Consider the following 26,329-nt stretch of genomic DNA (forward strand, 5'->3'; position numbering starts at 1 on the left):
CATCCCTCTATCCCCAACACTCTATCCCCATCCCTCTACCCCATCCCTCTATCCCCATCCCTCTATCCCCATCCCTCTATCCCCATCCCTCTACCCCATCCCTCTACCCCATCCCTCTATCCCCATCCCTCTACCCCATCCCTCTATCCCTCTATCCCATCCCTCCATCCCATCCCTCTATCCCCATCCCTCTACCCCATCCCTCTATCCCTCTATCCCATCCCTCTATCCCATCCCTCTACCCCATCCCTCTATCCCCATCCCTCTATCCCCATCCCTCTACCCCATCCCTCTACCCCATCCCTCTATCCCCATCCCTCTACCCCATCCCTCTACCCCATCCCTCTATCCCATCCCTCTACCCCATCCCTCTATCCCATCCCTCTACCCCATCCCTCTATCCCCATCCCTCTATCCCCCTATCCCTCTACCCCATCCCTCTATCCCATCCCTCTATCCCCATCTCTCTATCCCCCTATCCCTCTATCCCATCCCTCTACCCCATCCCTCTATCCCCATCCCTCTATCCCCATCCCTCTATCCCATCCCTCTATCCCCATCCCTCTACCCCATCCCTCTATCCCATCCCTCTACCCCATCCCTCTATCCCCATCCCTCTATCCCCATCCCTCTATCCCCATCCCTCTACCCCATCCCTCTATCCCATCCCTCTACCCCATCCCTCTATCCCATCCCTCTACCCCATCCCTCTATCCCCATCCCTCTATCCCCCTATCCCTCTACCCCATCCCTCTATCCCATCCCTCTATCCCCATCTCTCTATCCCCCTATCCCTCTATCCCATCCCTCTACCCCATCCCTCTATCCCCATCCCTCTATCCCCATCCCTCTATCCCATCCCTCTATCCCCATCCCTCTACCCCATCCCTCTATCCCATCCCACTACCCCATCCCTCTATCCCCATCCCTCTATCCCCATCCCTCTACCCCATCCCTCTATCCTCCATCCCTTTATCCCCATCCCCTCTATCCCCATCCCTCTATCCCCATCCCTCTACCCCATCCCTCTATCCCCATCCCTCTATCCCCATCTCTCTACCCCATCCCTCTATCCCCATCCCTCTATCCCCATCCCTCTATCCCCTATCCCTCTACCCCATCCCTCTATCCCCCTATCCCTCTACCCAATCCCTCTATCTCCCATCCCTCTACCCCATCCCTCTATCCCCATCCCTCTACCCCATCCCTCTATCCTCCATCCCTTTATCCCCATCCCTCTATCCCCATCCCTCTATCCCATCCCTCTATCCCCATCCCTCTACCCCATCCCTCTATCCCCATCCCTCTATCCCCATCTCTCTACCCCATCCCTCTATCCCATCCCTCTATCCCCATCCCCTCTACCCCATCCCTCTATCCCCCATCCCTCTACCCCATCCCTCTACCCCATCCCTCTATCCCCATCCCTCTATCCCCCTATCCCTCTACCCTATCCCTCTATCTCCCATCCCTCTACCCCATCCCTCCCATCCCCCATCCCTCTACCCATCCCTCTATCCTCCATCCCTCTATCCCCATCCTCTATCCCCATCCCTCTATCCCATCCCTCTATCCCCATCCCTCTACCCATCCCTCTATCCTCCATCCCTTCATCCCCATCCCTCTATCCCCATCCCTCTATCCCATCCCTCTATCCCCATCCCTCTACCCCATCCCTCTATCCCCATCCCTCTATCCCCATCTCTCTACCCCATCCCTCTATCCCATCCCTCTATCCCCATCCCTCTACCCCATCCCTCTATCCCCCATCCCTCTACCCCATCCCTCTACCCCCTCCCTCTATCCCCAACCCTCTATCCCCCTATCCCCAACTCTCCACTCCCCCATCCCTCTACCCCATCCCTCTATCTCCCATCCCTCTATCTCCCATCCCTCTATCTCCCCATCCCTCTATCTCCCCATCCCTCTATCCCCCTATCTCCCCTTCCCCCTATCCCTCTACCCCATCCCTCTACCCCATCCCTCTACCCCATCCCTCTACCCCATCCCTCTATCCCCCATCCCTCTACCCCATCCCTCTACCCCATCCCTCTATCCCCCATCCCTCTACCCCATCCCTCTACCCCATCCCTCTATCCCATCCCTCTATCCCCATCCCTCTATCCCCCTATCCCTCTATCCCATCCCTCTACCCCATCCCTCTATCCCCATCCCTCTACCCCATCCCTCTATCCCCATCCCTCTATCCCCCTATCCCCAACTCTCTATCCCCCATCCCTCTACCCCATCCCTCTACCCCATCCCTCTATCCCCATCCCTCTATCTCCCATCCCTCTATCTCCCCATCCCTCTATCTCCCCATCCCTCTATCCCCCCTATCTCCCCTTCCCCCTATCCCTCTACCCCATCCCTCTACCCCATCCCTCTACCCCATCCCTCTACCCCATCCCTCTATCCCCCATCCCTCTACCCCATCCCTCTACCCCATCCCTCTATCCCCCATCCCTCTACCCCATCCCTCTACCCCATCCCTCTATCCCATCCCTCTATCCCCATCCCTCTATCCCCCTATCCCTCTATCCCATCCCTCTACCCCATCCCTCTATCCCCATCCCTCTACCCCATCCCTCTATCCCCATCCCTCTACCCCATCCCTCTATCCTCCATCCCTTTATCCCCATCCCTCTATCCCCATCCCTCTACCCCATCCCTCTATCCCATCCCACTACCCCATCCCTCTATCCCCATCCCTCTATCCCCATCCCTCTACCCCATCCCTCTATCCTCCATCCCTTTATCCCCATCCCTCTACCCCATCCCTCTATCCCATCCCTCTATCCCCATCCCTCTACCCCATCCCTCTATCCCCATCCCTCTATCCCCATCTCTCTACCCCATCCCTCTATCCCCATCCCTCTATCCCCATCCCTCTATCTCCCCATCCCTCTATCTCCCCATCCCTCTATCCCCCTATCTCCCCTTCCCCCTATCCCTCTACCCCATCCCTCTACCCCATCCCTCTACCCCATCCCTCTACCCCATCCCTCTATCCCCCATCCCTCTACCCCATCCCTCTATCCCCCATCCCTCTATCCCCCATCCCTCTACCCCATCCCTCTATCCCCATCCCTCTATCCCCCTATCCCCATCCCTCTATCCCCCATCCCTCTACCCCATCCCTCTACCCCATCCCTCTATCCCCATCCCTCTATCCCCCATCCCTCTATCCCCCATCCCTCTATCCCCCTATCCCTCTACCCTATCCCTCTACCCTATCCCTCTATCTCCCATCCCTCTACCCCATCCCTCTATCCCCATCCCTCTACCCCATCCCTCTATCCCCCCATCCCTCTACCCCATCCCTCTACCCCATCCCTCTATCCCCATCCCTCTATCCCCCTATCCCCATCCCTCTATCCCCCATCCCTCTACCCCATCCCTCTACCCCATCCCTCTATCCCCATCCTCTATCCCCCATCCCTCTATCCCCCATCCCTCTATCTCCCCATCCCTCTATCCCCATCCCTCTATCCCCCATCCCTCTATCTCCCCATCCCTCTATCCCCCTATCCCTCTACCCCGTCCCTCTACCCCATCCCTCTATCTCCCCTTCCCCCTATCCCTCTACCCCATCCCTCTACCCCATCCCTCTACCCCATCCCTCTATCCCCCATCCCTCTACCCCATCCCTCTACCCCATCCCTCTATCCCCATCCCTCTATCCCCCATCCCTCTATCCTCCATCCCTTTATCCCCCATCCCTCTATCCCCCATCCCTCTATCCCCCATCCCCCTATCCCCATCCCCCTATCCTCCATCCCTTTATCCCCCATCCCTCTATCTCCATCCCTCTATCCCCCCATCCCTCTATCTCCCCATCCCCCTATCCCTCTACCCCATCCCCCTATCCCTCTACCCCATCCCTCTATCTCCCATCCCTCTTTCCCCCATCCCTCTATCCCCCATCCCTCTATCCCCATCCCTCTATCCCCCATCCCTCTATCCCCATATCTCCCCATCCCCCTATCCCTCTACCCCATCCCTCTATCCCCCATCCCTCTTTCCCCCATCCCTCTATCCCCCATCCCTCTATCCCCCATCCCTCTATCCCCCATCCCTCTATCCCCCATCCCTCTATCTCCCCATCACCCTCCCTCCCCCTCCATCTCCTTCCTCCCTCCCCTCCATCACCCTCCCTCCATCTCCCTTCCTCCCTCCCCCTCCATCACCCTCCCTCCCTCCCTCCTCCATCTCCTCCCTCCTCCCTCCCTCCCCCTCCATCTCCCTTGCTCCCTCCCCTCCCTCATCACCCTCCCTCCCCCTCCATCTCCCCTTCCTCCTCTCCCCCTCCATCACCCTCCCTCCCCTCCTCCTCCATCTCCCTCCTCCCTCCCTCCATCACCCTCCCTCCCCCTCCATCTCCTTCCTCTCCCTCCTCCCTCCCTCCCACCTCCATCTCCCTTCCCTCCCTCCCCCCTCCATCACCTTCCTCCCTCCCCCTGCATCTCCCCTTCCCTCCCTCCCCCTCCATCTCCTTTCCTCCCTCCCCCTCCATCTCCAGTCAGTGTGTCAGATGGGAAGTGACATGTAGTGAACCTCGTCAGGCTGGCTTACTCAAGGCCTTATAGGGGCTTACATTGTACAAAAGAAAACAGAACACAAAGGCATCGTGCTCTACTGATGGAAACCATCCCACGTACACACACATACGGACACGCACACATACACACACATACGGACACACACACATACACACACATACGGACACACACATATACACACACATACGGACACGCACACACATACACACACACACGGACACACACATACGGACACGCACACATACACACACATACGGACACACACATATACACACACATACGGACACGCACACACATACACATACACACACACGGACACACACATGGAACACATTTGTAGATGCTGCTGACGGCAGAATAGTTTGGGCTGACACTGATGATGGGTTAGATGTGTTATCCAGGTGTTACTCAGGTTTTCTCCCAACTGGTTACAGAGAGTGTTAGTGTGTGTGTGTGTGTGTGTGTGTGTGTGTGTGTGTGTGTGTGTGTGTGTGTGTGTGTGTGTGTGTGTGTGTGTGTGTGTGTGTGTGTGTGTGTGTGTGTGTGTGTGTGTGTGTGAAAGAAAGAAAGAGCGAGACATAGAGAGAGCGAGGTAGCGAGAGAGAGAGGTAGAGGTAGAGAGAGAGATACTGTAGGTAGAGGCAGAGAGAGAGAGATACTGTAGGTAGAGATATAGAGAGAGATACTGTAGGTAGAGATAGAGAGAGAGATACTGTAGGTAGAGATAGAGAGAGAGATACTGTAGGTAGAGATATAGAGAGAGATACTGTAGGTAGAGGTAGAGAGAGAGATACTGTAGGTAGAGGCAGAGAGAGAGAGATACTGTAGGTAGAGATATAGAGAGAGATACTGTAGGTAGAGATAGAGAGAGAGATACTGTAGGTAGAGATAGAGAGAGAGATACTGTAGGTAGAGATATAGAGAGAGATACTGTAGGTAGAGATAGAGAGAGAGATACTGTAGGTAGAGATAGAGAGAGAGATACTGTAGGTAGAGATAGAGAGAGAGATACTGTAGGTAGAGATAGAGAGAGAGATACTGTAGGTAGAGGTAGAGAGAGGAGAGATACTGTAGGTAGAGGTAGAGAGAGAGATACTGTAGGTAGAGAGAGAGATACTGTAGGTAGAGGCAGAGAGAGAGATACTGTAGGTAGAGATATAGAGAGAGATACTGTAGGCAGAGATATAGAGAGAGATACTGTAGGTAGAGATAGAGAGAGAGATACTGTAGGTAGAGGTAGAGAGAAAGAGATACTGTAGGTAGAGATAGAGAGAGAGAGATACTGTAGGTAGAGCTAGAGTGAGAGAGATACTGTAGGTAGAGATAGAGAGAGAGAGATACTGTAGGTAGAGATAGAGAGATAGAGATACTGTAGGTAGAGGTAGAGAGAGAGATACTGTAGGTAGAGATAGAGAGAGAGAGAGAGATACTGTAGGTAGAGATAGAGAGAGAGAGAGATACTGTAGGTAGAGATAGAGAGATACTATAGGTAGAGATAGAGAGAGAGATACTGTAGGTAGAGGTAGAGAGAGAGAGATACTGTAGTTGGAGGTAGAGCGAGAGAGATACTGTAGAGATAGAGAGAGAGAGATACTGTAGGTAGAGATAGAGAGATAGAGATACTGTAGGTAGAGGTAGAGAGAGAGATACTGTAGGTAGAGGTAGAGAGAGAGATACTGTAGGTAGAGGTAGAGAGAGAGAGAGATACTGTAGGTAGAGGTAGAGAGATAGATACTGTAGGTAGAGATAGAGAGAGAGAGATACTGTAGGTAGAGGTAGAGAGAGAGATACTGTAGGTAGAGATAGAGAGAGATACTGTAGGTAGAGATAGAGAGAGATACTGTAGGTAGAGAGAGAGAGATACTGTAGGTAGAGATAGAGAGAGGTAGATGTAGAGACAGAGAGAGGTAGAGAGAGAAGAGAGAGGTAGAGGTAGAGAGAGAGAGGTAGAGAGAGAGAGAGGTAGAGAGAGAGATAGAGGTAGAGGTAGAGGTAGAGAGAGAGGGGTAGAGGTAGAGAGAGAGGTAGAGAGAGAGAGAGAGAGAGAGAGGTAGAGAGAGAGGTAGAGGTAGAGAGGGTTAGAGGTAGAGAGAGAGGTAGAGAGAGAGGTAGAGAGAGAGAGAGAGAGAGAGAGAGAGAGGAAGAGAGAGAGAGGTAGAGAGAGGTAGAGAGAGAGATAGAGAGAGAGGTAGAGAGAGAGAGGTAGAGGTAGAGAGAGAGAGAGAGAGGTAGAGGTAGAGGTAGAGAGAGAGCTAGAGAGATAGAGAGAGAGAGAGAGAGAGAGAGGGGGTAGAGAGAGAGAGAGGTAGAGGTAGAGAGAGGTAGAGGTGGAGAGAGAGAGAGAGGTAGAGAGAGAGAGAGGTAGAGAGAGAGAGAGGTAGAGAGAGAGAGAGAGAGAGAGAGAGAGAGAGGTGAAAGAAATACTGGTATCCACCCACACTCCATTCCACCAGTAAAGAAATACAATGCTGGTCTGCTACATTTCAAGAGGGATTTCCAGAAGGGATGTGTGAGGTGAAAGAGGTGGTGAATCCAGCTGGTAGCTCAGTGTTCTACTGCCTGCCCTTCCCTGTCCTGTCCTGGGTGAATAGATGGGTACGGTATGTCTGTGTGTGGAGTGGAAGTGAGGATATGGTGCTGTGATGGTTCAGGGGCAAAGAGGTGGTAGTGTGGCACAGCCATGGCACCTTACTCCTGGTGTGGGTGATGAATTTCCCCCCAGGGTGACACATTCCCCCTGGTACCGGCCCCTGAGGAGCTCTCCATCAGCCAGGGCCCGAGAGCCAGGATGGAGCCATCAACACACCACACCTCACACACAGACATGTGGGCTCACAGCCCAGCCAGGCCTCCCATTAACATACTAGACCAGAGCCGACTAACTAGGCCTCCCATTAACATACTAGACCAGAGCCGACTAACTAGGCTTCCCATTAACATACTAGACCAGAGCCGACTAACTAGGCCTCCCATTAACATACTAGACCAGAGCCGACTAACTAGGCCTCCCATTAACATACTAGACCAGAGCCGACTAACTAGGCCTCCCATTAACATACTAGACCAGTGCCGACTAACTAGGCTCCATTAACATACTAGACCAGAGCCAACTAACTAGGCCCCATTAACATACTAGACCAGAGCCGACTAACTAGGCCCCATTAACATACTAGACCAGAGCCGACTAACTAGGCCTCCCATTAACATACTAGACCAGAGCCGACTAACTAGGCCTCCCATTAACATACTAGACCAGAGCCGACTAACTAGGCCCCATTAACATACTAGACCAGAGCCGACTAACTAGGCCTCCCATTCACATACTAGACTGGAGCAGAGAAGACTGACCACATTAGACTGTTGACATAGAAATGCAGGTTAGTGTGAGAAGGAGTGCTGAGCGCTACAGTGGGCCATCACACAGGACCTCAAACCATGGCAGCTTTCAGATGAGCTCCATTGCCTCTCACAGTGGCGCTGCTAGAGCCCAGCAGTTATTATCAGGCTCCCTGAGAGGATAGCCCACATCACACATCCCATCTATTCTAATGACTGATAGGACTTCATAGGGCTCCATCAGATGAAATGGGATTGATTAGTCAGGTCTTATTTTGGCTGTTACCCTCTCTCTCCCCCCTCTGATCCGTGACTGAGTGTGTAACAGGGGTAACACCTGACTCCCTCTGGCAGAGATCAAATCAAACTTTATTAGTCACATGCGCCGAAAACAACAGATGTAGACCTTACAGTGAAATGCTTACTTACAAGCCCTTAACCGACAATGCGGTTCTAAGAAAAATAAGAGTTACATTTTTGGGGGGGGAATAAAAAAAAAAAATAATTAAAGAGCAACAGTAAAATAACAATAGCGAGGCTATATAAAGGGGGTACTGGTACAGAGTCAATGTGGGCGGGGGCACCGGTTAGTCGAGGTAATTTAGGTAATATGTACATGTAGGTAGAGGTAAAGTGACTATTCATAGATAATAAACAGAGAGTAGCAGCAGCGTAAAATAGGGGGTGGAGTGGGGTGGTGGGGGCAATGCAAATAAACTGGGTAGCCATTTGATTAGCTGTTCAGGAGTCATATGGCTTGGGGGTAGAAGCTGTTTAGAAGCCTTTTGGACCTAGACTCCACTACCGCTGGCCTTCCTCTGACACCGCCTGGTATAGATGTCCTGGATGGCAGGAAGCTTGACATCAGTGATGTGCTGGGCCGTACGCACTACCCTCTGTAGCGCCTTGTGGTCTGAGGCCGAGCAGTTGCCATACCAGGCGGTGATGCAACCCGTCAGGATGCTCTCGATGGTGCAGCTGTTTAACTTTTTGGGCGTCTCACTATATGTTCAGGGGGGCACGGCACAGTGCTTGGAAGAACCATGGGACACATGCCAAATGGCACCCTATTCCCTATATAATTTACTGCTTTTGACCAGAGACCTATGAACCGTAGTCAGAAGTAGGGCACTATGTAGGAAATAGGGTGCCATTTGGGAAACGGCCATGTACTTTGGTGGAATCTAATCCAGTGTGCGGGATGGGTGATGGATCAGTCAGATAAAGCCCAGGCAGTTTCAGCGGAGCGCCTATCCTATCTATCCTATCGCCAGCCACAACAATTGAACAGACTGAGAATGGATTAGTCCAGAATTAGATTGGAGATAGATAGGCTAGATAGGCGAGCTGCGGGACAGATTACTGTGGTGTGGTGGGAGTTATGCTCTGCTCTGTTCTCTCAGTCAGCTAGCTCTGTCACTGGGAGCTACTGGCTCTATACACCCAGCTGAGGCATTCTCTCTCTCTCTCTAGTTCATACTCTCCTCAACAGATTGTACTGGGAGATTCTCCTCAAGCCTGGAGAGCCTTCTCTCTCTGTCAGCTAGCTCTGTCACTAGGCGCTGGCTCTAGTACCTACAGTACAATATACTGTTCAGCCTCTTCTAACTAACCCAACGTCTCTTTAACAGATAACTGTTGAGAATGAGATGCGGACTGCACTACCATCTTAGTTGTGGTAATAGAAATAGATATATGATAGTATAAAGTATTCATTCACACCAGTCACCCTCAGTATGCCTGTTAGTGTTGGCACAGATACCATAGGAAACGGATTGAGTCTGGTTCACAGACACTAACCTCATTCACAGCTGGGGATGGAAAATAGTTTTATTTCCAAATGTAAAAAATACATGTGTTTAAGCGGGGGACCAGCATAGTTTTCTGCTGTTTAAATGAAAAGGCTTATTTAAAACAACAAGAGTGAGCGTTAGAGCTTGAGGATATTCTTGAATGTCACAGATAATAAGCAGCATATCATCACTGATTGGATGCACCAGCAAAACAGACCAACTTACTGCTATTTCTGCTTCTGAAACTGAAAACATATTTTCATGTTCTGATTCAGAAGCTAAATGAACCTCTTTCATGGTGCTACATGTCTACTTGCTAAGTGCTCCATGTTTACATGTTCTGTTGCTAGGTCAATACTCTATGTTCAGTGGAAGAATTCTTAAGGCTAAACAGTTTGTACATTGAATACATTTATATGTTACATAACTTGAATGTATAAAGAGTAAAATGAGAGAACTGAGGCATCCTCCCATTTCCCCCCATCTCCCCCCATTTCCCCCATCTCCCCCCATTTCCCCCATCTCCCCCCATTTCCCTCCATCTCCCCCCATTTCCCCCCATTTCCCCCATCTCCCCCCATTTCCCCCCATCTCCCCCCATTTCCCTCCATCTCCCCCCATTTCCCCCCATCTCCCCCCCCATTTCCCCCATCTCCCCCGATTTCTCCCATCTCCCCCCATCTCCCCCCATCTCCAGGCATTGAGCATCCTTAAATGTGCTGCACACACATTCATTGCACTTTTCCCACTTTCCCTGGACAAATTGTTTCACACAGACAGCCACACTCAGAGATCCAGACCCTGGCAGACTTCCTCCCAACTACAGAGGAGAAAGAAGAGAAGAACAGTGTGCAATGGAGTTCGGTCAATCTTCATGCCCTGATCAAAAGAGCCCAGATGGTAGAGGCCCCTAGCTGGGAGGCACCCAGGGCTTCTGAAGCACCTTCCACAGACCCCAAGCTGCCCCCCACCAAAAAAATCCCCTACCCTCCACACCATGTTTCCATGGTCCTGAGCTGGTTCTGAATATGGGAGAGAGAGTAGGGCACACTGGTAGGGTCTCTCCTCTCTAGCGGGTTGATGGGGAGACAGTAGGGTTACACTCTCCAGTCAGCCACAGTCCGTGCTCCCATTCATAGCTCTCTAGCTGATCAGGGAGACATCTGAGTGCACCCTTTAACACCTATTTCTGCCCCAGTTTCCCCTTGTAAACTGTAAGTGCTCTCGATGGCATAGTATGTATGCCATACAATATGTATGAAGGCACCCTAGTCTGTCCTGAAGTCAACTCTAGGTCAGCAAACAAGGTTCATGATTGTGAAAGTAAAATAAACCTTTATCCAGCTAAAAATGCTGCACGGCTCCGTGACCTTCGCGTGTTTCCACGAACAATGGCCTGCTAAAGGTCTGACCCCCCTCTCACAGTCTCATCTTTCTCCATCTGTCTCCCTGTCTCTGTTCCTCTGGTTCTGCTCTCACCTCTGGGGAGAGGTACAGTAAAGTTGGTAATGGTGGAGGTGTTGACATGAAGCCAGAGAAGCAGGGATGTGGCAGTAACATTTATGTTCAGGTTGGCTCAGCAGAGGGGATTTCTGTAATGGATGGTGTATAATACTCTCTGAGAGGAGAGGAGAGGAGGTTGGTAAACTGAACCGTTCTCTTTCAGTAGCCTATATATAAATAATTGAGGGGAGAAGCAGGACAGAACAGGTTTCCGGTGTGAGTGTATGATGCTGAGAGACTCATCATGGGAAAAGGGAGATTGGGGTAGAGGAAGTCTCAGGTGACCTACAGTGAGGTTAGATGTGGGAGAGAGGAGAGCCTTTTCTGTTTGGATAGAAGCCCACTGGCATCAGCCCTCCCTCAGGTTTCACTTGTACCTCTCCACTACACTGCACTCAGCCCCAAGCAACCTCTGCTTCCTCCATTACCTGCTCCAGGTCATTTCTCTCTCTCTATCTGTCTCTCTCTCGCTGTCTTTCTCTCTGTCTCTCTCGCTCTCTAACTCTATCTTGCGCTTTCGCTCTCTCTCTATCTTGCTCTCTATCTCGCTCTCTCTCACTCTCTCTCGCTCTCTATCTCTCTCTCTCTCTCTCTCTTTTGCTTTCTCTCTCTCTCTGCAAAGTGCATCTGTCTGACAATTTCATGGGATATGTTGAAGAACTCCAACTCACAAGCTGCATGCCTGGAATCGTTTCTCTGCTTGTGGAGTGTGTCGGGGGGGAGTTGAGCACCTCTACAGAACAGGGTCTGCTGCATGGGGCTGTGGGGGGGGGGGAGGGAGGACAAGGAGCAGAGGGGCTGTGGGGGCGGTGGACTGTCCTTAATGTTGATTCCATTATCTCTCTATGTGACTCAGGAGCCAAGGCTAGAGTGGGGGAGAGAGAGAGAGTGGGGGGAGAGATGCATGGTGAGTGGAGGGAGAGTGGAGGGAGAGTGGGGGGAGAGTGGGGGGAGAGAGATTGGGGGAGGCCATAAATCTTTTATCTCAGTTCATGTTTACCTGACAGCGGTCTGTTTAGGCCCGCTGGTGTGTGAGTGTTCACTCAGGGGTTAAAGTGAGGGCTTTTAACCTTTCCAGGGTCACTGGTAGAGAAACAAGCAGGGTGATGAACATGAACACTGGGGCTGTTTAGACCCCCTGGATGGACAGACTTCAGGTGGAGGGCTGGGAGATGAGGGGACTGGAAGTGCACTCTGGGGAAGGTGTGTGTGTGTGTGTGTGTGTGTGTGTGTGTGTGTGTGTGTGTGTGTGTGTGTGTGTGTGTGTGTGTGTGTGTGTGTGTGTGTGTGTGTGTGTGTGTGTGTGTGTGTGTGTGTGTGTGTGTGTGTGTGTGTGTGTGTGTGTGTGTGGGTGCGTGTGCATGTGAGAGAGAAAGAAAGAGAAAGAGAATAGGCGGTGACCGTGTTCAGAGCTCCCTGGGCAGTATGTTGTGTGATAGAGGTCTGATTGAGATGAAGTGCAGACTGTGTGTGTGGAAGGTCAGAGTTATCGAGTGTTCCCCTGTGGCTGCAGACAGACAGAACAACACAGCCAGCCCTATCCCTGTTAGGGGAGGCACATACAGTTGAAGTCGGAAGTTAACATACACCTTAGCCAAATACATTTAAACTCAGTTTTTCAGAATTCCTGACATTTAATCCTAGTGAAGATTCCCTGTTTTAGGTCAGTAAGGATCACCACTTTATTTTAAGAATGTGAAATGTCAGAATAATAGTAGAGATAATTATTTATTTCAGCTTTTATTTATTTCATCACATTCCCAGTAGGTCAGAAATGTCATACACTCAATTCGTATTTGGTAGGATTGCCTTTAAATTGTTTAACTTGGGTCAAACATTTCAGGTAGCCTTCCACAAGCTTCCCACAATAAGTTGGGTGAATTTTGGCCCATTCCTCCTGACAGAGCTGGTGTAACTGAGTCAGGTTTGTAGCCCTTCTTGCTCGCACACGCTTTTTCAGTTCTGCCCACACATTTTCTACAGGATTGAGGTCAGGGCTTTGTGATGGCCACTCCAATACCTTGACTTTGTTGTCCTTAAGCCATTTTGCCACAACTTTGGAAGTATGCTTGGGGTCATTGTCCATTTGGAAGACCCATTTGCGACCAAGCTTTAACTTCCTGACTGATGTCTTGAGATGTTGCTTCAATATATCCACATAATTTTCCTCCCTCATGATGCCATCCATTTTTTTAATTGCACCAGTCCCTCCTGCAACATAGCACCCCCACAACATGATGCTGCCACCCCTGTGCTTCACGGTTGGGATGGTGTTCTTCGGCTTGCAAGCCTCCCCCTTTTTCCTCCAAACGTAACGATGTTCATTATGGCTAAACAGTTCTATTTTTGTTTCATCAGACAAGAGGACATTTCTCCAAAAAGTACGATCTTTGTCCCCATGTGCCGATACAAACCATAGTCTGGCTTTTTTATGGCCGTTTTGGACCAGTGGCTTCTTCCTTGCTGAGCAGCCTTTCGGGTTACGTTGATGTAGGACTCGTTTTACTGTGGATATAGATACTTTTGTACCTGTTTCCTCCAGCATCTTCACAAGGCCCTTTGCTGTTGTTCTGGGATTGATTTGCACTTTTTGCACCAAAGTACGTTCATCTCTAGGAGACAGAACGCGTCTCCTTCCTGAGCTGTATGACGGCTGCGTGGTCCCATGGTGTTTATACTTGCATACTAGTGTTTGTACAGATGAACGTGGTACCTTCAAGTGTTTGGAAATTGCTCCCAAGGATGAACCAGACTTGTGGAGGTGTCCAATTCTTTTTCTGAGGTCTTGGCTGATTTCTTTTGATATCCCCATGATGTCAAGCAAAGAGGCACTGAGTTTGAAGGTAGGCCTTGAAATACATCCACAGGTACATCTCCAATTGACTCAAATGATGTCAATTGGCCTATCAGAAGCTTCTAAAGCCATGACATAATTTTCTGGAATTTTCCAAGCTGTTTAAAGGCACAGTCAACTTAGTCAATCAATCAAATCAAATTTATTTTTATATAGCCCTTCGTACATCAGCTGATATCTCAAAGTGCTGTACAGAAACCCAGCCTAAAACCCCAAACAGCAAGCAAAGCATGTGAAAGAAGCACGGTGGCTAGGAAAAACTCCCTAGGAAAAACTCCCTAGAAAGGCCAAAAACCTAGGAAGAAACCTAGAGAGGAACCAGGCTATGAGGGGTGGCCAGTCCTCTTCTGGCTGTGCAGGGTGGATATTATAACAGAACATGGTCAAGATGTTAAAATGTTCATAAATGACCAGCATGGTCAAATAATAATAATCATAGTAGTTGTCGAGGGTGCAACAAGCACGTCCGGTGAACAGGTCAGGGTTCCATAGCCGCAGGCAGAACAGTTGAAACTGGAGCAGCAGCGTATGTGTATGTAAACTTCTGACCCACTGGAATTGTGATAAAGTGAATTATAAGTGAAATAATGTGTCTGTAAACAATTGTTGGAGAAATGACTTGAAAGTAGACTTGCCAAAACTATAGTTTGTTAACAAGAAATTTGTGGAGTTGTTGAAAAACGAGTTTTAATGACTCCAACCTAAGTGTATGTAAACTTCTGACTTCATCTGTATATCCACATGACATACAGCCAGGTCCCTCCACACACACACACACACACACACACACACACACACACACACACACACACACACACACACACACACACACACACACACACACACACACTCACCTCGGGTCAACAGCGGCATCTCACAACATGGGTTCATGGCATGTCTCCCTCATGCTTTATGGATGAACATACTGCTTTTATAGTTCTCCTCCCTCTCTGCTGTAAATGTCAGTAACCAGGTTAATGCTGGTCGGGCGTCTCCCCCACATCCCGTACATATGGTTTTCACATATGTAGCTACGCTACAAGGCTTGTGTTTGCATTACACTGCTGCTGGGCAGGGAGGCAGGGGAAGGTCAGGACTAACATGGAAATGAACCACTGCTTTTCAGATTCCACTTTTGTTCAGAAGTTAGTCAGTCTTTGAGCTGTGCTCCTCGCCCATACAGAACCATACAGAACCATACAGAACCATACAGAACCCTGCTGGCACTGCTCTATGGACTTGGCTAACCCTGACTAACCTCTAGTCTTAGAGAACATGAATCAGGGGTTGTGTTCTACTTATTTCACCTTTGTTCTGTTGTGTTTGGCCACTTGCTCCCGCCTCACTGTTACGCCCCTCGCCCCTATTCCCAGGGGACCTCATGACAGACCTTGAGACGACCCCCTGGGGGGTGCGGTAAGAGCAAAGGTTTCATTGTGGGGTGGGGTGCTCTTTGGACCTGTCACTGTGTGAATAGATACATGGCTGTAGAGAGGAGGGGCCCAACAGATGATAGAACCATCAGCTTTCATGTTACCACAGCGACCAGTGACATCACAGAACCATCTCTCTCTCACGCCACCGCCAGTCGCCAGGATGCTTCCAGAGATTTACAGTCACCTTTATTTGGGAAGCGGTAACTGATGCTAACACGAGATGTGTAGGCAACGTATGTCACAGAGGGTCGTAGTGCTGAACACAGCCCTACAATCAGACATTCAAATGTTATTACACTGTGGTATTATGGGTTTTCAATCAGAAGTGGATTCAAAGTTTTACTGATGTCATACTCCAACGTTAGAAAAAAAATACAACAAACCGTGTTAAATTCTGCAGGGCTCGATGCTGACCTTTTTTACAAGGAGCATGTTTTGAAAAATGTAGGCACACAAAATATTTCAGGTAATAAAGCTAGAATCCTTTTATTTTTCTCGTCTCACTGGTGTTCCTAAATGAAAATTCCAGGTCGCACAGCAAAATATTTAGGGAGTAATGTTAACCTGTGTGTCCCTCAGTCAGGGTGTGTTTAATACAGTAATGTTAACCTGTGTGTCTCTCAGTCAGGGTGTGTTTAATACAGTAATGTTAACCTGTGTGTCCCTCAGTCAGGGTGTGTTTAATACAGTAATGTTAACCTGTGTGTCCCTCAGTCAGGGTGTGTTTAATACAGTAATGTTAACCTGTGTGTCCCTCAGTCAGGGTGTGTTTAATACAGTAATGTTAACCTGTGTGTCCCTCAGTCAGGGTGTGTTTAATACAGTAATGTTAACCTGTGTGTCCCTCAGTCAGGGTGTGTTTAATACAGTAATGTTAACCTGTGTGTCTCTCAGTCAGGGTGTGTTTAATACAGTAATGTTAACCAGTGTGTCCCTCAGTCAGGGTGTGTTTAATACAGTAATGTTAACCAGTGTGTCCCTCAGTCAGGGTGTGTTTAATACAGTAATGTTAACCAGTGTGTCCCTCAGTCAGGGTGTGTTTAATACAGTAATGTTAACCTGTGTGTCCCTCAGTCAGGGTGTGTTTAATACAGTAATGTTAACCTGTGTGTCCCTCAGTCAGGGTGTGTTTAATACAGTAATGTTAACCTGTGTGTCCCTCAGTCAGGGTGTGTTTAATACAGTAATGTTAACCTGTGTGTCCCTCAGTCAGGGTGTGTTTAATACAGTAATGTTAACCTGTGTGTCCCTCAGTCAGGGTGTGTTTAATACAGTAATGTTAACCTGTGTGTCCCTCAGTCAGGGTGTGTTTAATACAGTAATGTTAACCTGTGTGTCCCTCAGTCAGGGTGTGTTTAATACAGTAATGTTAACCTGTGTGTCTCTCAGTCAGGGTGTGTTTAATACAGTAATGTTAACCAGTGTGTTCCTCAGTCAGGGTGTGTTTAATACAGTAATGTTAACCTGTGTGTCTCTCAGTCAGGGTGTGTTTAATACAGTAATGTTAACCTGTGTGTCCCTCAGTCAGGGTGTGTTTAATACAGTAATGTTAACCAGTGTGTCCCTCAGTCAGGGTGTGTTTAATACAGTAATGTTAACCAGTGTGTCCCTCAGTCAGGGTGTGTTTAATACAGTAATGTTACCCTGTGTGTCCCTCAGTCAGGGTGTGTTTAATACAGTAATGTTAACCAGTGTGTTCCTCAGTCAGGGTGTGTTTAATACAGTAATGTTAACCAGTGTGTCCCTCAGTCAGGGTGTGTTTAATACAGTAATGTTAACCTGTATGTCCCTCAGTCAGGGTGTGTTTAATACAGTAATGTTAACCTGTGTGTCCCTCAGTCAGGGTGTGTTTAATACAGTAATGTTAACCTGTGTGTCCCTCAGTCAGGGTGTGTTTAATACAGTAATGTTAACCTGTATGTCCCTCAGTCAGGGTGTGTTTAATACAGTAATGTTAACCTGTGTGTCCCTCAGTCAGGGTGTGTTTAATACAGTAATGTTAACCTGTGTGTCCCTCAGTCAGGGTGTGTTTAATACAGTAATGTTAACCTGTGTGTCCCTCAGTCAGGGTGTGTTTAATACAGTAATGTTAACCTGTGTATTCCTCAGTCAGGGTGTGTTTAATACAGTAATGTTAACCTGTGTGTCCCTCAGTCAGGGTGTGTTTAATACAGTAATGTTAACCAGTGTGTCCCTCAGTCAGGGTGTGTTTAATACAGTAATGTTAACCTGTGTGTCCCTCAGTCAGGGTGTGTTTAATACAGTAATGTTAACCAGTGTGTCCCTCAGTCAGGGTGTGTTTAATACAGTAATGTTAACCTGTGTGTCCCTCAGTCAGGGTGTGTTTAATACAGTAATGTTAACCAGTGTGTCCCTCAGTCAGGGTGTGTTTAATACAGTAATGTTAACCTGTGTGTTCCTCAGTCAGGGTGTGTTTAATACAGTAATGTTAACCTGTGTGTCCCTCAGTCAGGGTGTGTTTAATACAGTAATGTTAACCTGTGTGTCCCTCAGTCAGGGTGTGTTTAATACAGTAATGTTAACCTGTGTGTCCCTCAGTCAGGGTGTGTTTAATACAGTAATGTTAACCTGTGTGTTCCTCAGTCAGGGTGTGTTTAATACAGTAATGTTAACCTGTGTGTCCCTCAGTCAGGGTGTGTTTAATACAGTAATGTTAACCTGTGTGTCCCTCAGTCAGGGTGTGTTTAATACAGTAATGTTAACCTGTGTGTCTCTCAGTCAGGGTGTGTTTAATACAGTAATGTTAACCTGTGTGTCTCTCAGTCAGGGTGTGTTTAATACAGTAATGTTAACCTGTGTGTTCCTCAGTCAGGGTGTGTTTAATACAGTAATGTTAACCTGTGTGTCCCTCAGTCAGGGTGTGTTTAATACAGTAATGTTAACCTGTGTGTCCCTCAGTCAGGGTGTGTTTAATACAGTAATGTTAACCTGTGTGTTCCTCAGTCAGGGTGTGTTTAATACAGTAATGTTAACCTGTGTGTCCCTCAGTCAGGGTGTGTTTAATACAGTAATGTTAACCAGTGTGTTCCTCAGTCAGGGTGTGTTTAATACAGTAATGTTAACCTGTGTGTCTCTCAGTCAGGGTGTGTTTAATACAGTAATGTTAACCTGTGTGTTCCTCAGTCAGGGTGTGTTTAATACAGTAATGTTAACCTGTGTGTCCCTCAGTCAGGGTGTGTTTAATACAGTAATGTTAACCTGTGTGTTCCTCAGTCAGGGTGTGTTTAATACAGTAATGTTAACCTGTGTGTCCCTCAGTCAGGGTGTGTTTACTACAGTAATGTTAACCAGTGTGTTCCTCAGTCAGGGTGTGTTTAATACAGTAATGTTAACCTGTGTGTCCCTCAGTCAGGGTGTGTTTAATACAGTAATGTTAACCTGTGTGTCCCTCAGTCAGGGTGTGTTTAATACAGTAATGTTAACCTGTGTGTCCCTCAGTCAGGGTGTGTTTAATACAGTAATGTTAACCTGTGTGTCCCTCAGTCAGGGTGTGTTTAATACAGTAATGTTAACCTGTGTGTCCCTCAGTCAGGGTGTGTTTAATACAGTAATGTTAACCTGTGTGTCCCTCAGTCAGGGTGTGTTTAATACAGTAATGTTAACCAGTGTGTCCCTCAGTCAGGGTGTGTTTAATACAGTAATGTTAACCTGTGTGTCCCTCAGTCAGGGTGTGTTTAATACAGTAATGTTAACCTGTGTGTCCCTCAGTCAGGGTGTGTTTAATACAGTAATGTTAACCAGTGTGTTCCTCAGTCAGGGTGTGTTTAATACAGTAATGTTAACCTGTGTGTCCCTCAGTCAGGGTGTGTTTAATACAGTAATGTTAACCTGTGTGTCCCTCAGTCAGGGTGTGTTTAATACAGTAATGTTAACCTGTGTGTCTCTCAGTCAGGGTGTGTTTAATACAGTAATGTTAACCTGTGTGTCTCTCAGTCAGGGTGTGTTTAATACAGTAATGTTAACCTGTGTGTTCCTCAGTCAGGGTGTGTTTAATACAGTAATGTTAACCTGTGTGTCCCTCAGTCAGGGTGTGTTTAATACAGTAATGTTAACCTGTGTGTCCCTCAGTCAGGGTGTGTTTAATACAGTAATGTTAACCTGTGTGTTCCTCAGTCAGGGTGTGTTTAATACAGTAATGTTAACCTGTGTGTCCCTCAGTCAGGGTGTGTTTAATACAGTAATGTTAACCAGTGTGTTCCTCAGTCAGGGTGTGTTTAATACAGTAATGTTAACCTGTGTGTCTCTCAGTCAGGGTGTGTTTAATACAGTAATGTTAACCTGTGTGTTCCTCAGTCAGGGTGTGTTTAATACAGTAATGTTAACCTGTGTGTCCCTCAGTCAGGGTGTGTTTAATACAGTAATGTTAACCTGTGTGTTCCTCAGTCAGGGTGTGTTTAATACAGTAATGTTAACCTGTGTGTCCCTCAGTCAGGGTGTGTTTACTACAGTAATGTTAACCAGTGTGTTCCTCAGTCAGGGTGTGTTTAATACAGTAATGTTAACCTGTGTGTCCCTCAGTCAGGGTGTGTTTAATACAGTAATGTTAACCTGTGTGTCCCTCAGTCAGGGTGTGTTTAATACAGTAATGTTAACCTGTGTGTCCCTCAGTCAGGGTGTGTTTAATACAGTAATGTTAACCTGTGTGTCCCTCAGTCAGGGTGTGTTTAATACAGTAATGTTAACCTGTGTGTCCCTCAGTCAGGGTGTGTTTAATACAGTAATGTTAACCTGTGTGTCCCTCAGTCAGGGTGTGTTTAATACAGTAATGTTAACCAGTGTGTCCCTCAGTCAGGGTGTGTTTAATACAGTAATGTTAACCTGTGTGTCCCTCAGTCAGGGTGTGTTTAATACAGTAATGTTAACCTGTGTGTCCCTCAGTCAGGGTGTGTTTAATACAGTAATGTTAACCTGGATGTCCCTCAGTCAGGGTGTGTTTAATACAGTAATGTTAACCTGTGTATTCCTCAGTCAGGGTGTGTTTAATACAGTAATGTTAACCTGTGTGTCCCTCAGTCAGGGTGTGTTTAATACAGTAATGTTAACCTGTGTGTCCCTCAGTCAGGGTGTGTTTAATACAGTAATTTTAACCAGTGTGTTCCTCAGTCAGGGTGTGTTTAATACAGTAATGTTAACCAGTGTGTTCCTCAGTCAGGGTGTGTTTTAATACAGTAATGTTAACCTGTGTGTCTCTCAGTCAGGGTGTGTTTAATACAGTAATGTTAACCTGTGTGTCCCTCAGTCAGGGTGTGTTTAATACAGTAATGTTAACCTGTGTGTCCCTCAGTCAGGGTGTGTTTAATACAGTAATGTTAACCTGTGTGTCCCTCAGTCAGGGTGTGTTTAATACAGTAATGTTAACCTGTGTGTCCCTCAGTCAGGGTGTGTTTAATACAGTAATGTTAACCTGTGTGTCCCTCAGTCAGGGTGTGTTTAATACAGTAATGTTAACCTGTGTGTCCCTCAGTCAGGGTGTGTTTAATACAGTAATGTTAACCTGTGTGTCCCTCAGTCAGGGTGTGTTTAATACAGTAATGTTAACCTGTGTGTCCCTCAGTCAGGGTGTGTTTAATACAGTAATGTTAACCAGTGTGTCCCTCAGTCAGGGTGTGTTTAACCTCTTGGGGCTAGGTGGGACGCTAGCGTGCCACCCGTGGTGCACTCCATCAACAGCAGGTGCATTTCAAGAGCGGCAAATTTGAATCCAAATAAATGTCAAAATTCAAATTTTTCAAAAATACAACTATTTTACACCATTTGAAAGATAAACATCTCCTTAATCTAACCACGTTTTACGATTTCAAAAAGGTTTTACGGCGAAAGCATAAATTTAGAGTATGTTAGGACAGTACATTTACAAGAGTTGTGTGTAATGTTTTGTCAAGTCAAAGACAGGGTCACCAAAACCATAAAACCAGCTAAAATGATGCACTAACCTTTTACAATCTCCATCAGATGACACTCCTAGGACATTATGTTAGACAATGCATGCATTTTTAGTTCTATCAAGTTCATATTTATATCCAAAAACAGCGTTTTACTATGGCATTGATGTTGAGGAAATCGTTTCCCTCCAATAACCGGCAGTCAAGTCAGCGTCACAAATTAAATAATTAAAATTAGAAAACATTGGTAAAATATTATATTGTCATTTAAAGAATTATAGATTTACATCTCTTGAACTCAATCAACTTGCCAGATTTAAAAATAACCTTACTGGGAAATCACACTTTGCAATAATCTGAGCACTGCGCCCCAAAAAATAAGTGTTGCGATACAGACTAGACGTCATGTTGGGGAGATCTAAAATCGAAAATACTATGTAAATAATCCATTACCTTTGATTCTCTTCATCAGATGTCACTTCCAGGTATCACAGGTCCATAACGAATGTAGTTTTGTTCAAAAAAGCTCATCATTTATGTCCAAAAATCTCCGTCTCGTTAGCACATGATGTAAGCCAGCCGGACTTCTCGTCATGAACGAGGGGAAAAAATATATTTCCGTTCGTTCAAACATGTCAAACGTTGTATAGCATAAATCATTAGGGCCTTTTTTAACCAGAACATGAATAATATTCAAGGTGGACGAATGCATACTCTTTTATAACGTATTGGAACGAGGGTACCCAACATGAACTCGCGCGCCAGGTGTCTAATGGGACATCATCGTTCCATGGCTCTTGTTCGGTCAGATCTCCCTCCAGAAGACTCAAAACACTTTGTAAAGGCTGGTGACATCTAGTGGAAGCAATAGGAAGTGCCAAAATATTCCTAAGCCCCTGTGTTTTTCAATGGGATAGGTTTAAAGTCAATACAACACATCAGGTATCCACTTCCTGTCAGAAAATGTCTCAGGGTTTTGCCTGCCAAATGAGTTCTGTTATACTCACAGACACCATTCAAACAGTTTTAGAAACTTTAGAGTGTTTTCTATCCATATATAATAAGTATATGCATATTCTAGTTACTGGGTAGGATTAGTAACCAGATTAAATCGGGTACATTTTTTTTATCCAGACGTGCAAATGCTGCCCCCTAGACCCAACAGGTTAATACAGTAATGTTAACCTGTGTGTCCCTCAGTCAGGGTGTGTTTAATACAGTAATGTTAACCAGTGTGTCCCTCAGTCAGGGTGTGTTTAATACAGTAATGTTAACCTGTGTGTCCCTCAGTCAGGGTGTGTTTAATACAGTAATGTTAACCAGTGTGTCTCTCAGTCAGGGTGTGTTTAATACAGTAATGTTAACCTGTGTGTCCCTCAGTCAGGGTGTGTTTAATACAGTAATGTTAACCAGTGTGTTCCTCAGTCAGGGTGTGTTTAATACAGTAATGTTAACCTGTGTGTTCCTCAGTCAGGGTGTGTTTAATACAGTAATGTTAACCTGTGTGTCTCTCAGTCAGGGTGTGTTTAATACAGTAATGTTAACCTGTGTGTCCCTCAGTCAGGGTGTGTTTAATACAGTAATGTTAACCTGTGTGTCCCTCAGTCAGGGTGTGTTTAATACAGTAATGTTAACCAGTGTGTCCCTCAGTCAGGGTGTGTTTAATACAGTAATGTTAACCAGTGTGTCCCTCAGTCAGGGTGTGTTTAATACAGTAATGTTAACCTGTGTATTCCTCAGTCAGGGTGTGTTTAATACAGTAATGTTAACCTGTGTGTCCCTCAGTCAGGGTGTGTTTAATACAGTAATGTTAACCTGTGTGTCCCTCAGTCAGGGTGTGTTTAATACAGTAATGTTAACCTGTGTGTCCCTCAGTCAGGGTGTGTTTAATACAGTAATGTTAACCTGTGTATTCCTCAGTCAGGGTGTGTTTAATACAGTAATGTTAACCTGTGTGTCCCTCAGTCAGGGTGTGTTTAATACAGTAATGTTAACCTGTGTGTCCCTCAGTCAGGGTGTGTTTAATACAGTAATGTTAACCTGTGTGTCTCTCAGTCAGGGTGTGTTTAATACAGTAATGTTAACCTGTGTGTCTCTGGTCATCAGATCCGTGTGGACGGTCCTCCTCACGGTGGGGTCCAGTATGAGACGGTGTTGGTCATCAAGGATGGCAGCTCCATCCTCAGAGACATGGCCTTCTCACTGGACCACAACTATCTGTACGTCATGTCAGAGAAACAGGTAGGACACATTTACACGATGCAGATGCTCAGCAGAACACAGACCACGGAGTACATTGTGACTGCAGGTACAGCTGATATCAAACAGCATTGATAATAACACATCAAAGTGGCGCCCTAAGTGTGTGTGTGTGTGTGTGTGTGTGTGTGTGTGTGTGTGTGTGTGTGTGTGTGGGTGTGTGGGTGGGTGGGTGTGTGTGTGTGTGTGTGTGTGTGTGTGTGTGTGTGTGTGTGTGTGTGTGTGTGTGTGTGTGTGTGTGTGTGTGTGTGTGTGTGTGTGTGTGTGTGGGTGGGTGGGTGGGTGGGTGGGTGGGTGTGTGTGTTGTTGGCTGTCGTAGCCACCTTCCCCACCGCCTTATGTGACACTATAAATAACCAGGGTGGCACGGCAGGGGAGTGGGATGGAAGGTGGGGGGCAACCGGGGGATGTGACAGCATCTGGTAATGAAGGAAGGAGAGGATGGAGGGAGGGGGTAGAGAGGGAGAAGAAAGGGATGAGGACAAAGGGAGAGGGAGAGAGAGAGGGGGAGGACAGAGCGGAGGGAACTGGCTGGCTGGCTGGCTGGTTGCCTGCTTGGTCCGTCAGAGGAGAAGGAGAAGAGTGAGTGATGAAGGAAAGAGGGACAGCTGGAGGAGTGACGAAGAGGAGACAAAGTGCAAGGTCACCCCGTCTGCACACTTCTAATGAAGTGACAAAGCGTGGCCACCGCCACCACAGCACTGCAGCAGTGGGTAGCAGATAGCCATCAATAGGCCCTCATATTAAACAGGCTACAGCAGTGGGTAGAAGATAGCCATCAATAGGCCCTCATATTAAACAGGCTACAGCAGTGGGTAGCAGATAGCCATCAATAGGCCTTCATATTAAATAGACTATAGCGGTGGGTAGAAGATAGCCATCAATAGGCCCTCATATTAAACAGGCTATAGCAGTGGGTAGAAGATAGCCATCAATAGGCCCTCATATTAAACAGGCTACAGCAGTGGGTAGCAGATAGCCATCAATAGGCCCTCATATTAAACAGGCTATAGCAGTGAGTAGCAGATAGCCATCAATAGGCTCTCATATTAAACAGGCTACAGCAGAGGAGAGCAGCAGGGGAGACAGCCAGCTATACGGTGTTACGCTGTCACACAGAGGTGATAGATGACTGTCCTCTCCTCCTATCTGTATCTTTAAAGAAAGAACAACTGGCCTGGCTTCCACTGGGCCTGAGGAGGGACTGAGGCAGGTCACATGAGGTAGGAGACTGGCTCTCAATATGGCAAAGCTTTCATACAGTGGCAGCTAGCTACTGACTAGTTGAGCTACTTTATCTAGACAACCTACCATCATCCACACCCCCTGCAGTCTCTAGTCACATGATAACAAAAAGCAAAGGAATGGGCATCCTTGATTGTGCTCATTCTTGCACATGCCCAGTGTACTAGGCTGATGTGGACAGAAGACTCACTCACACCGTGCATTCTTGTATGTGTTTATGTATTTTAGAGGGTGTCTTCCATTTCCATGTCTTCCATTTGTGTTTTGGTCTCGGCACTGGCTATGATTTGTCATCTCTGCAGGGCCATTCCCTTCTCTCAGTCATGTGTGAAGAAGAGCAGTGACGTGTATTGATGTTGTTACTATTTTGGCAGTGGGCCCCTGACTCTCTCTCTCTCTCTCTCTCTCTCTCTCTCTCTCTCTCTCTCTCTCTGTCTCTCTCTCTCTCTCTCTCTCTCTCTCTCGCTCTCTCTCTCTCTCTCTCTCTCTCTCTTTCAATTCAATTCAATTCAAGGGCTTTATTGGCATGGGAAACATATGTTAACATTGCCAAAGCAAGTGAAGTAGATAATAAACAAAAGTGAAATAAACAATCAAAATGAACAGTAAACATTACACTCACAGAGGTTCCTAAGAATAAAGACATTTAAAATGTCATATTATGTCTATATACAGTGTTGTAACAATGTTCAAATAGTTAAAGAAAATAAATAAACATAAATATGGGTTGTATTTACAATGGTGTTTGTTCTTTACTGGTTGCCCTTTTCTTGTGGCAACATATCTTGCTGCTGTGATGGCACATTTCACCCAATAGATATGGGAGTTTATCAAAATTGGGTTTATCTTCGAATTCTTTGTGGATCTGTGTAATCTGAGGGAAATATGTGTCTCTAATATGGTCATACATTTGGCAGGAGGTTAGGAAGTGCAGCTCAGTTTCCACCTCATTTTGTGGGCAGTGTGCACATAGCCTGTCTTCTCTTGAGAGCCAGGTCTGCCTACGGCGGCCTTTCTCAATAGCAAGGCTATGCTCACTGAGTCTCTCTCTCATTCACTATCCCCCTCTAGTTCTCGTTCTCCTACAACTCTCATGAAATACTGGCATTCTGCCTTCCGCTCTCTAGCCTACTTCACACAGGAAGTGAAGAATGGGACATTGGTTGAGGTTATCGTTATTTACATTTCCTGATTTGATCTCCAAGCCTGATGGTCTATGGTGTGGCCTCTCTATGTGACATGGTCTTTTTCTCTCATGCAGAAGGAGAGAGTGCTGTGAGTGATATTCTTCATAGAAAGCCTTGGCACTCTCACTTTCTTAGTAATGTAGTTTCTTGCTAAAATGTCTCCTCCGGTCTGCTACTGCTGCTATGGCTAAACAGGAAGAGGGAAGAGTGGGAAGAGAATACTGTGTAGTCCCGAAGAGACCTGAGATGGT

The 26,329-nt window shown here is 47.1% G+C and overlaps 1 protein-coding gene across 1 annotated transcript in view; it reads left to right on the top strand.

Annotated features, from left to right (window-relative positions):
• plxna2 (plexin A2) overlaps positions 1-26,329 on the top strand; it is a 455,628-nt gene that overhangs the window by 186,130 nt on the left and 243,169 nt on the right. Inside the window, 1 exon segment of the mRNA XM_082962164.1 lies at positions 23,494-23,628. Coding sequence (XP_082818290.1) covers positions 23,494-23,628 — 135 coding nt within the window.

This window comes from Salmo salar, chromosome 15, assembly GCF_965601325.2.
Source record: "Salmo salar chromosome 15, fSalSal1, whole genome shotgun sequence".
In the NCBI taxonomy this organism is placed as follows: domain Eukaryota; kingdom Metazoa; phylum Chordata; class Actinopteri; order Salmoniformes; family Salmonidae; genus Salmo; species Salmo salar.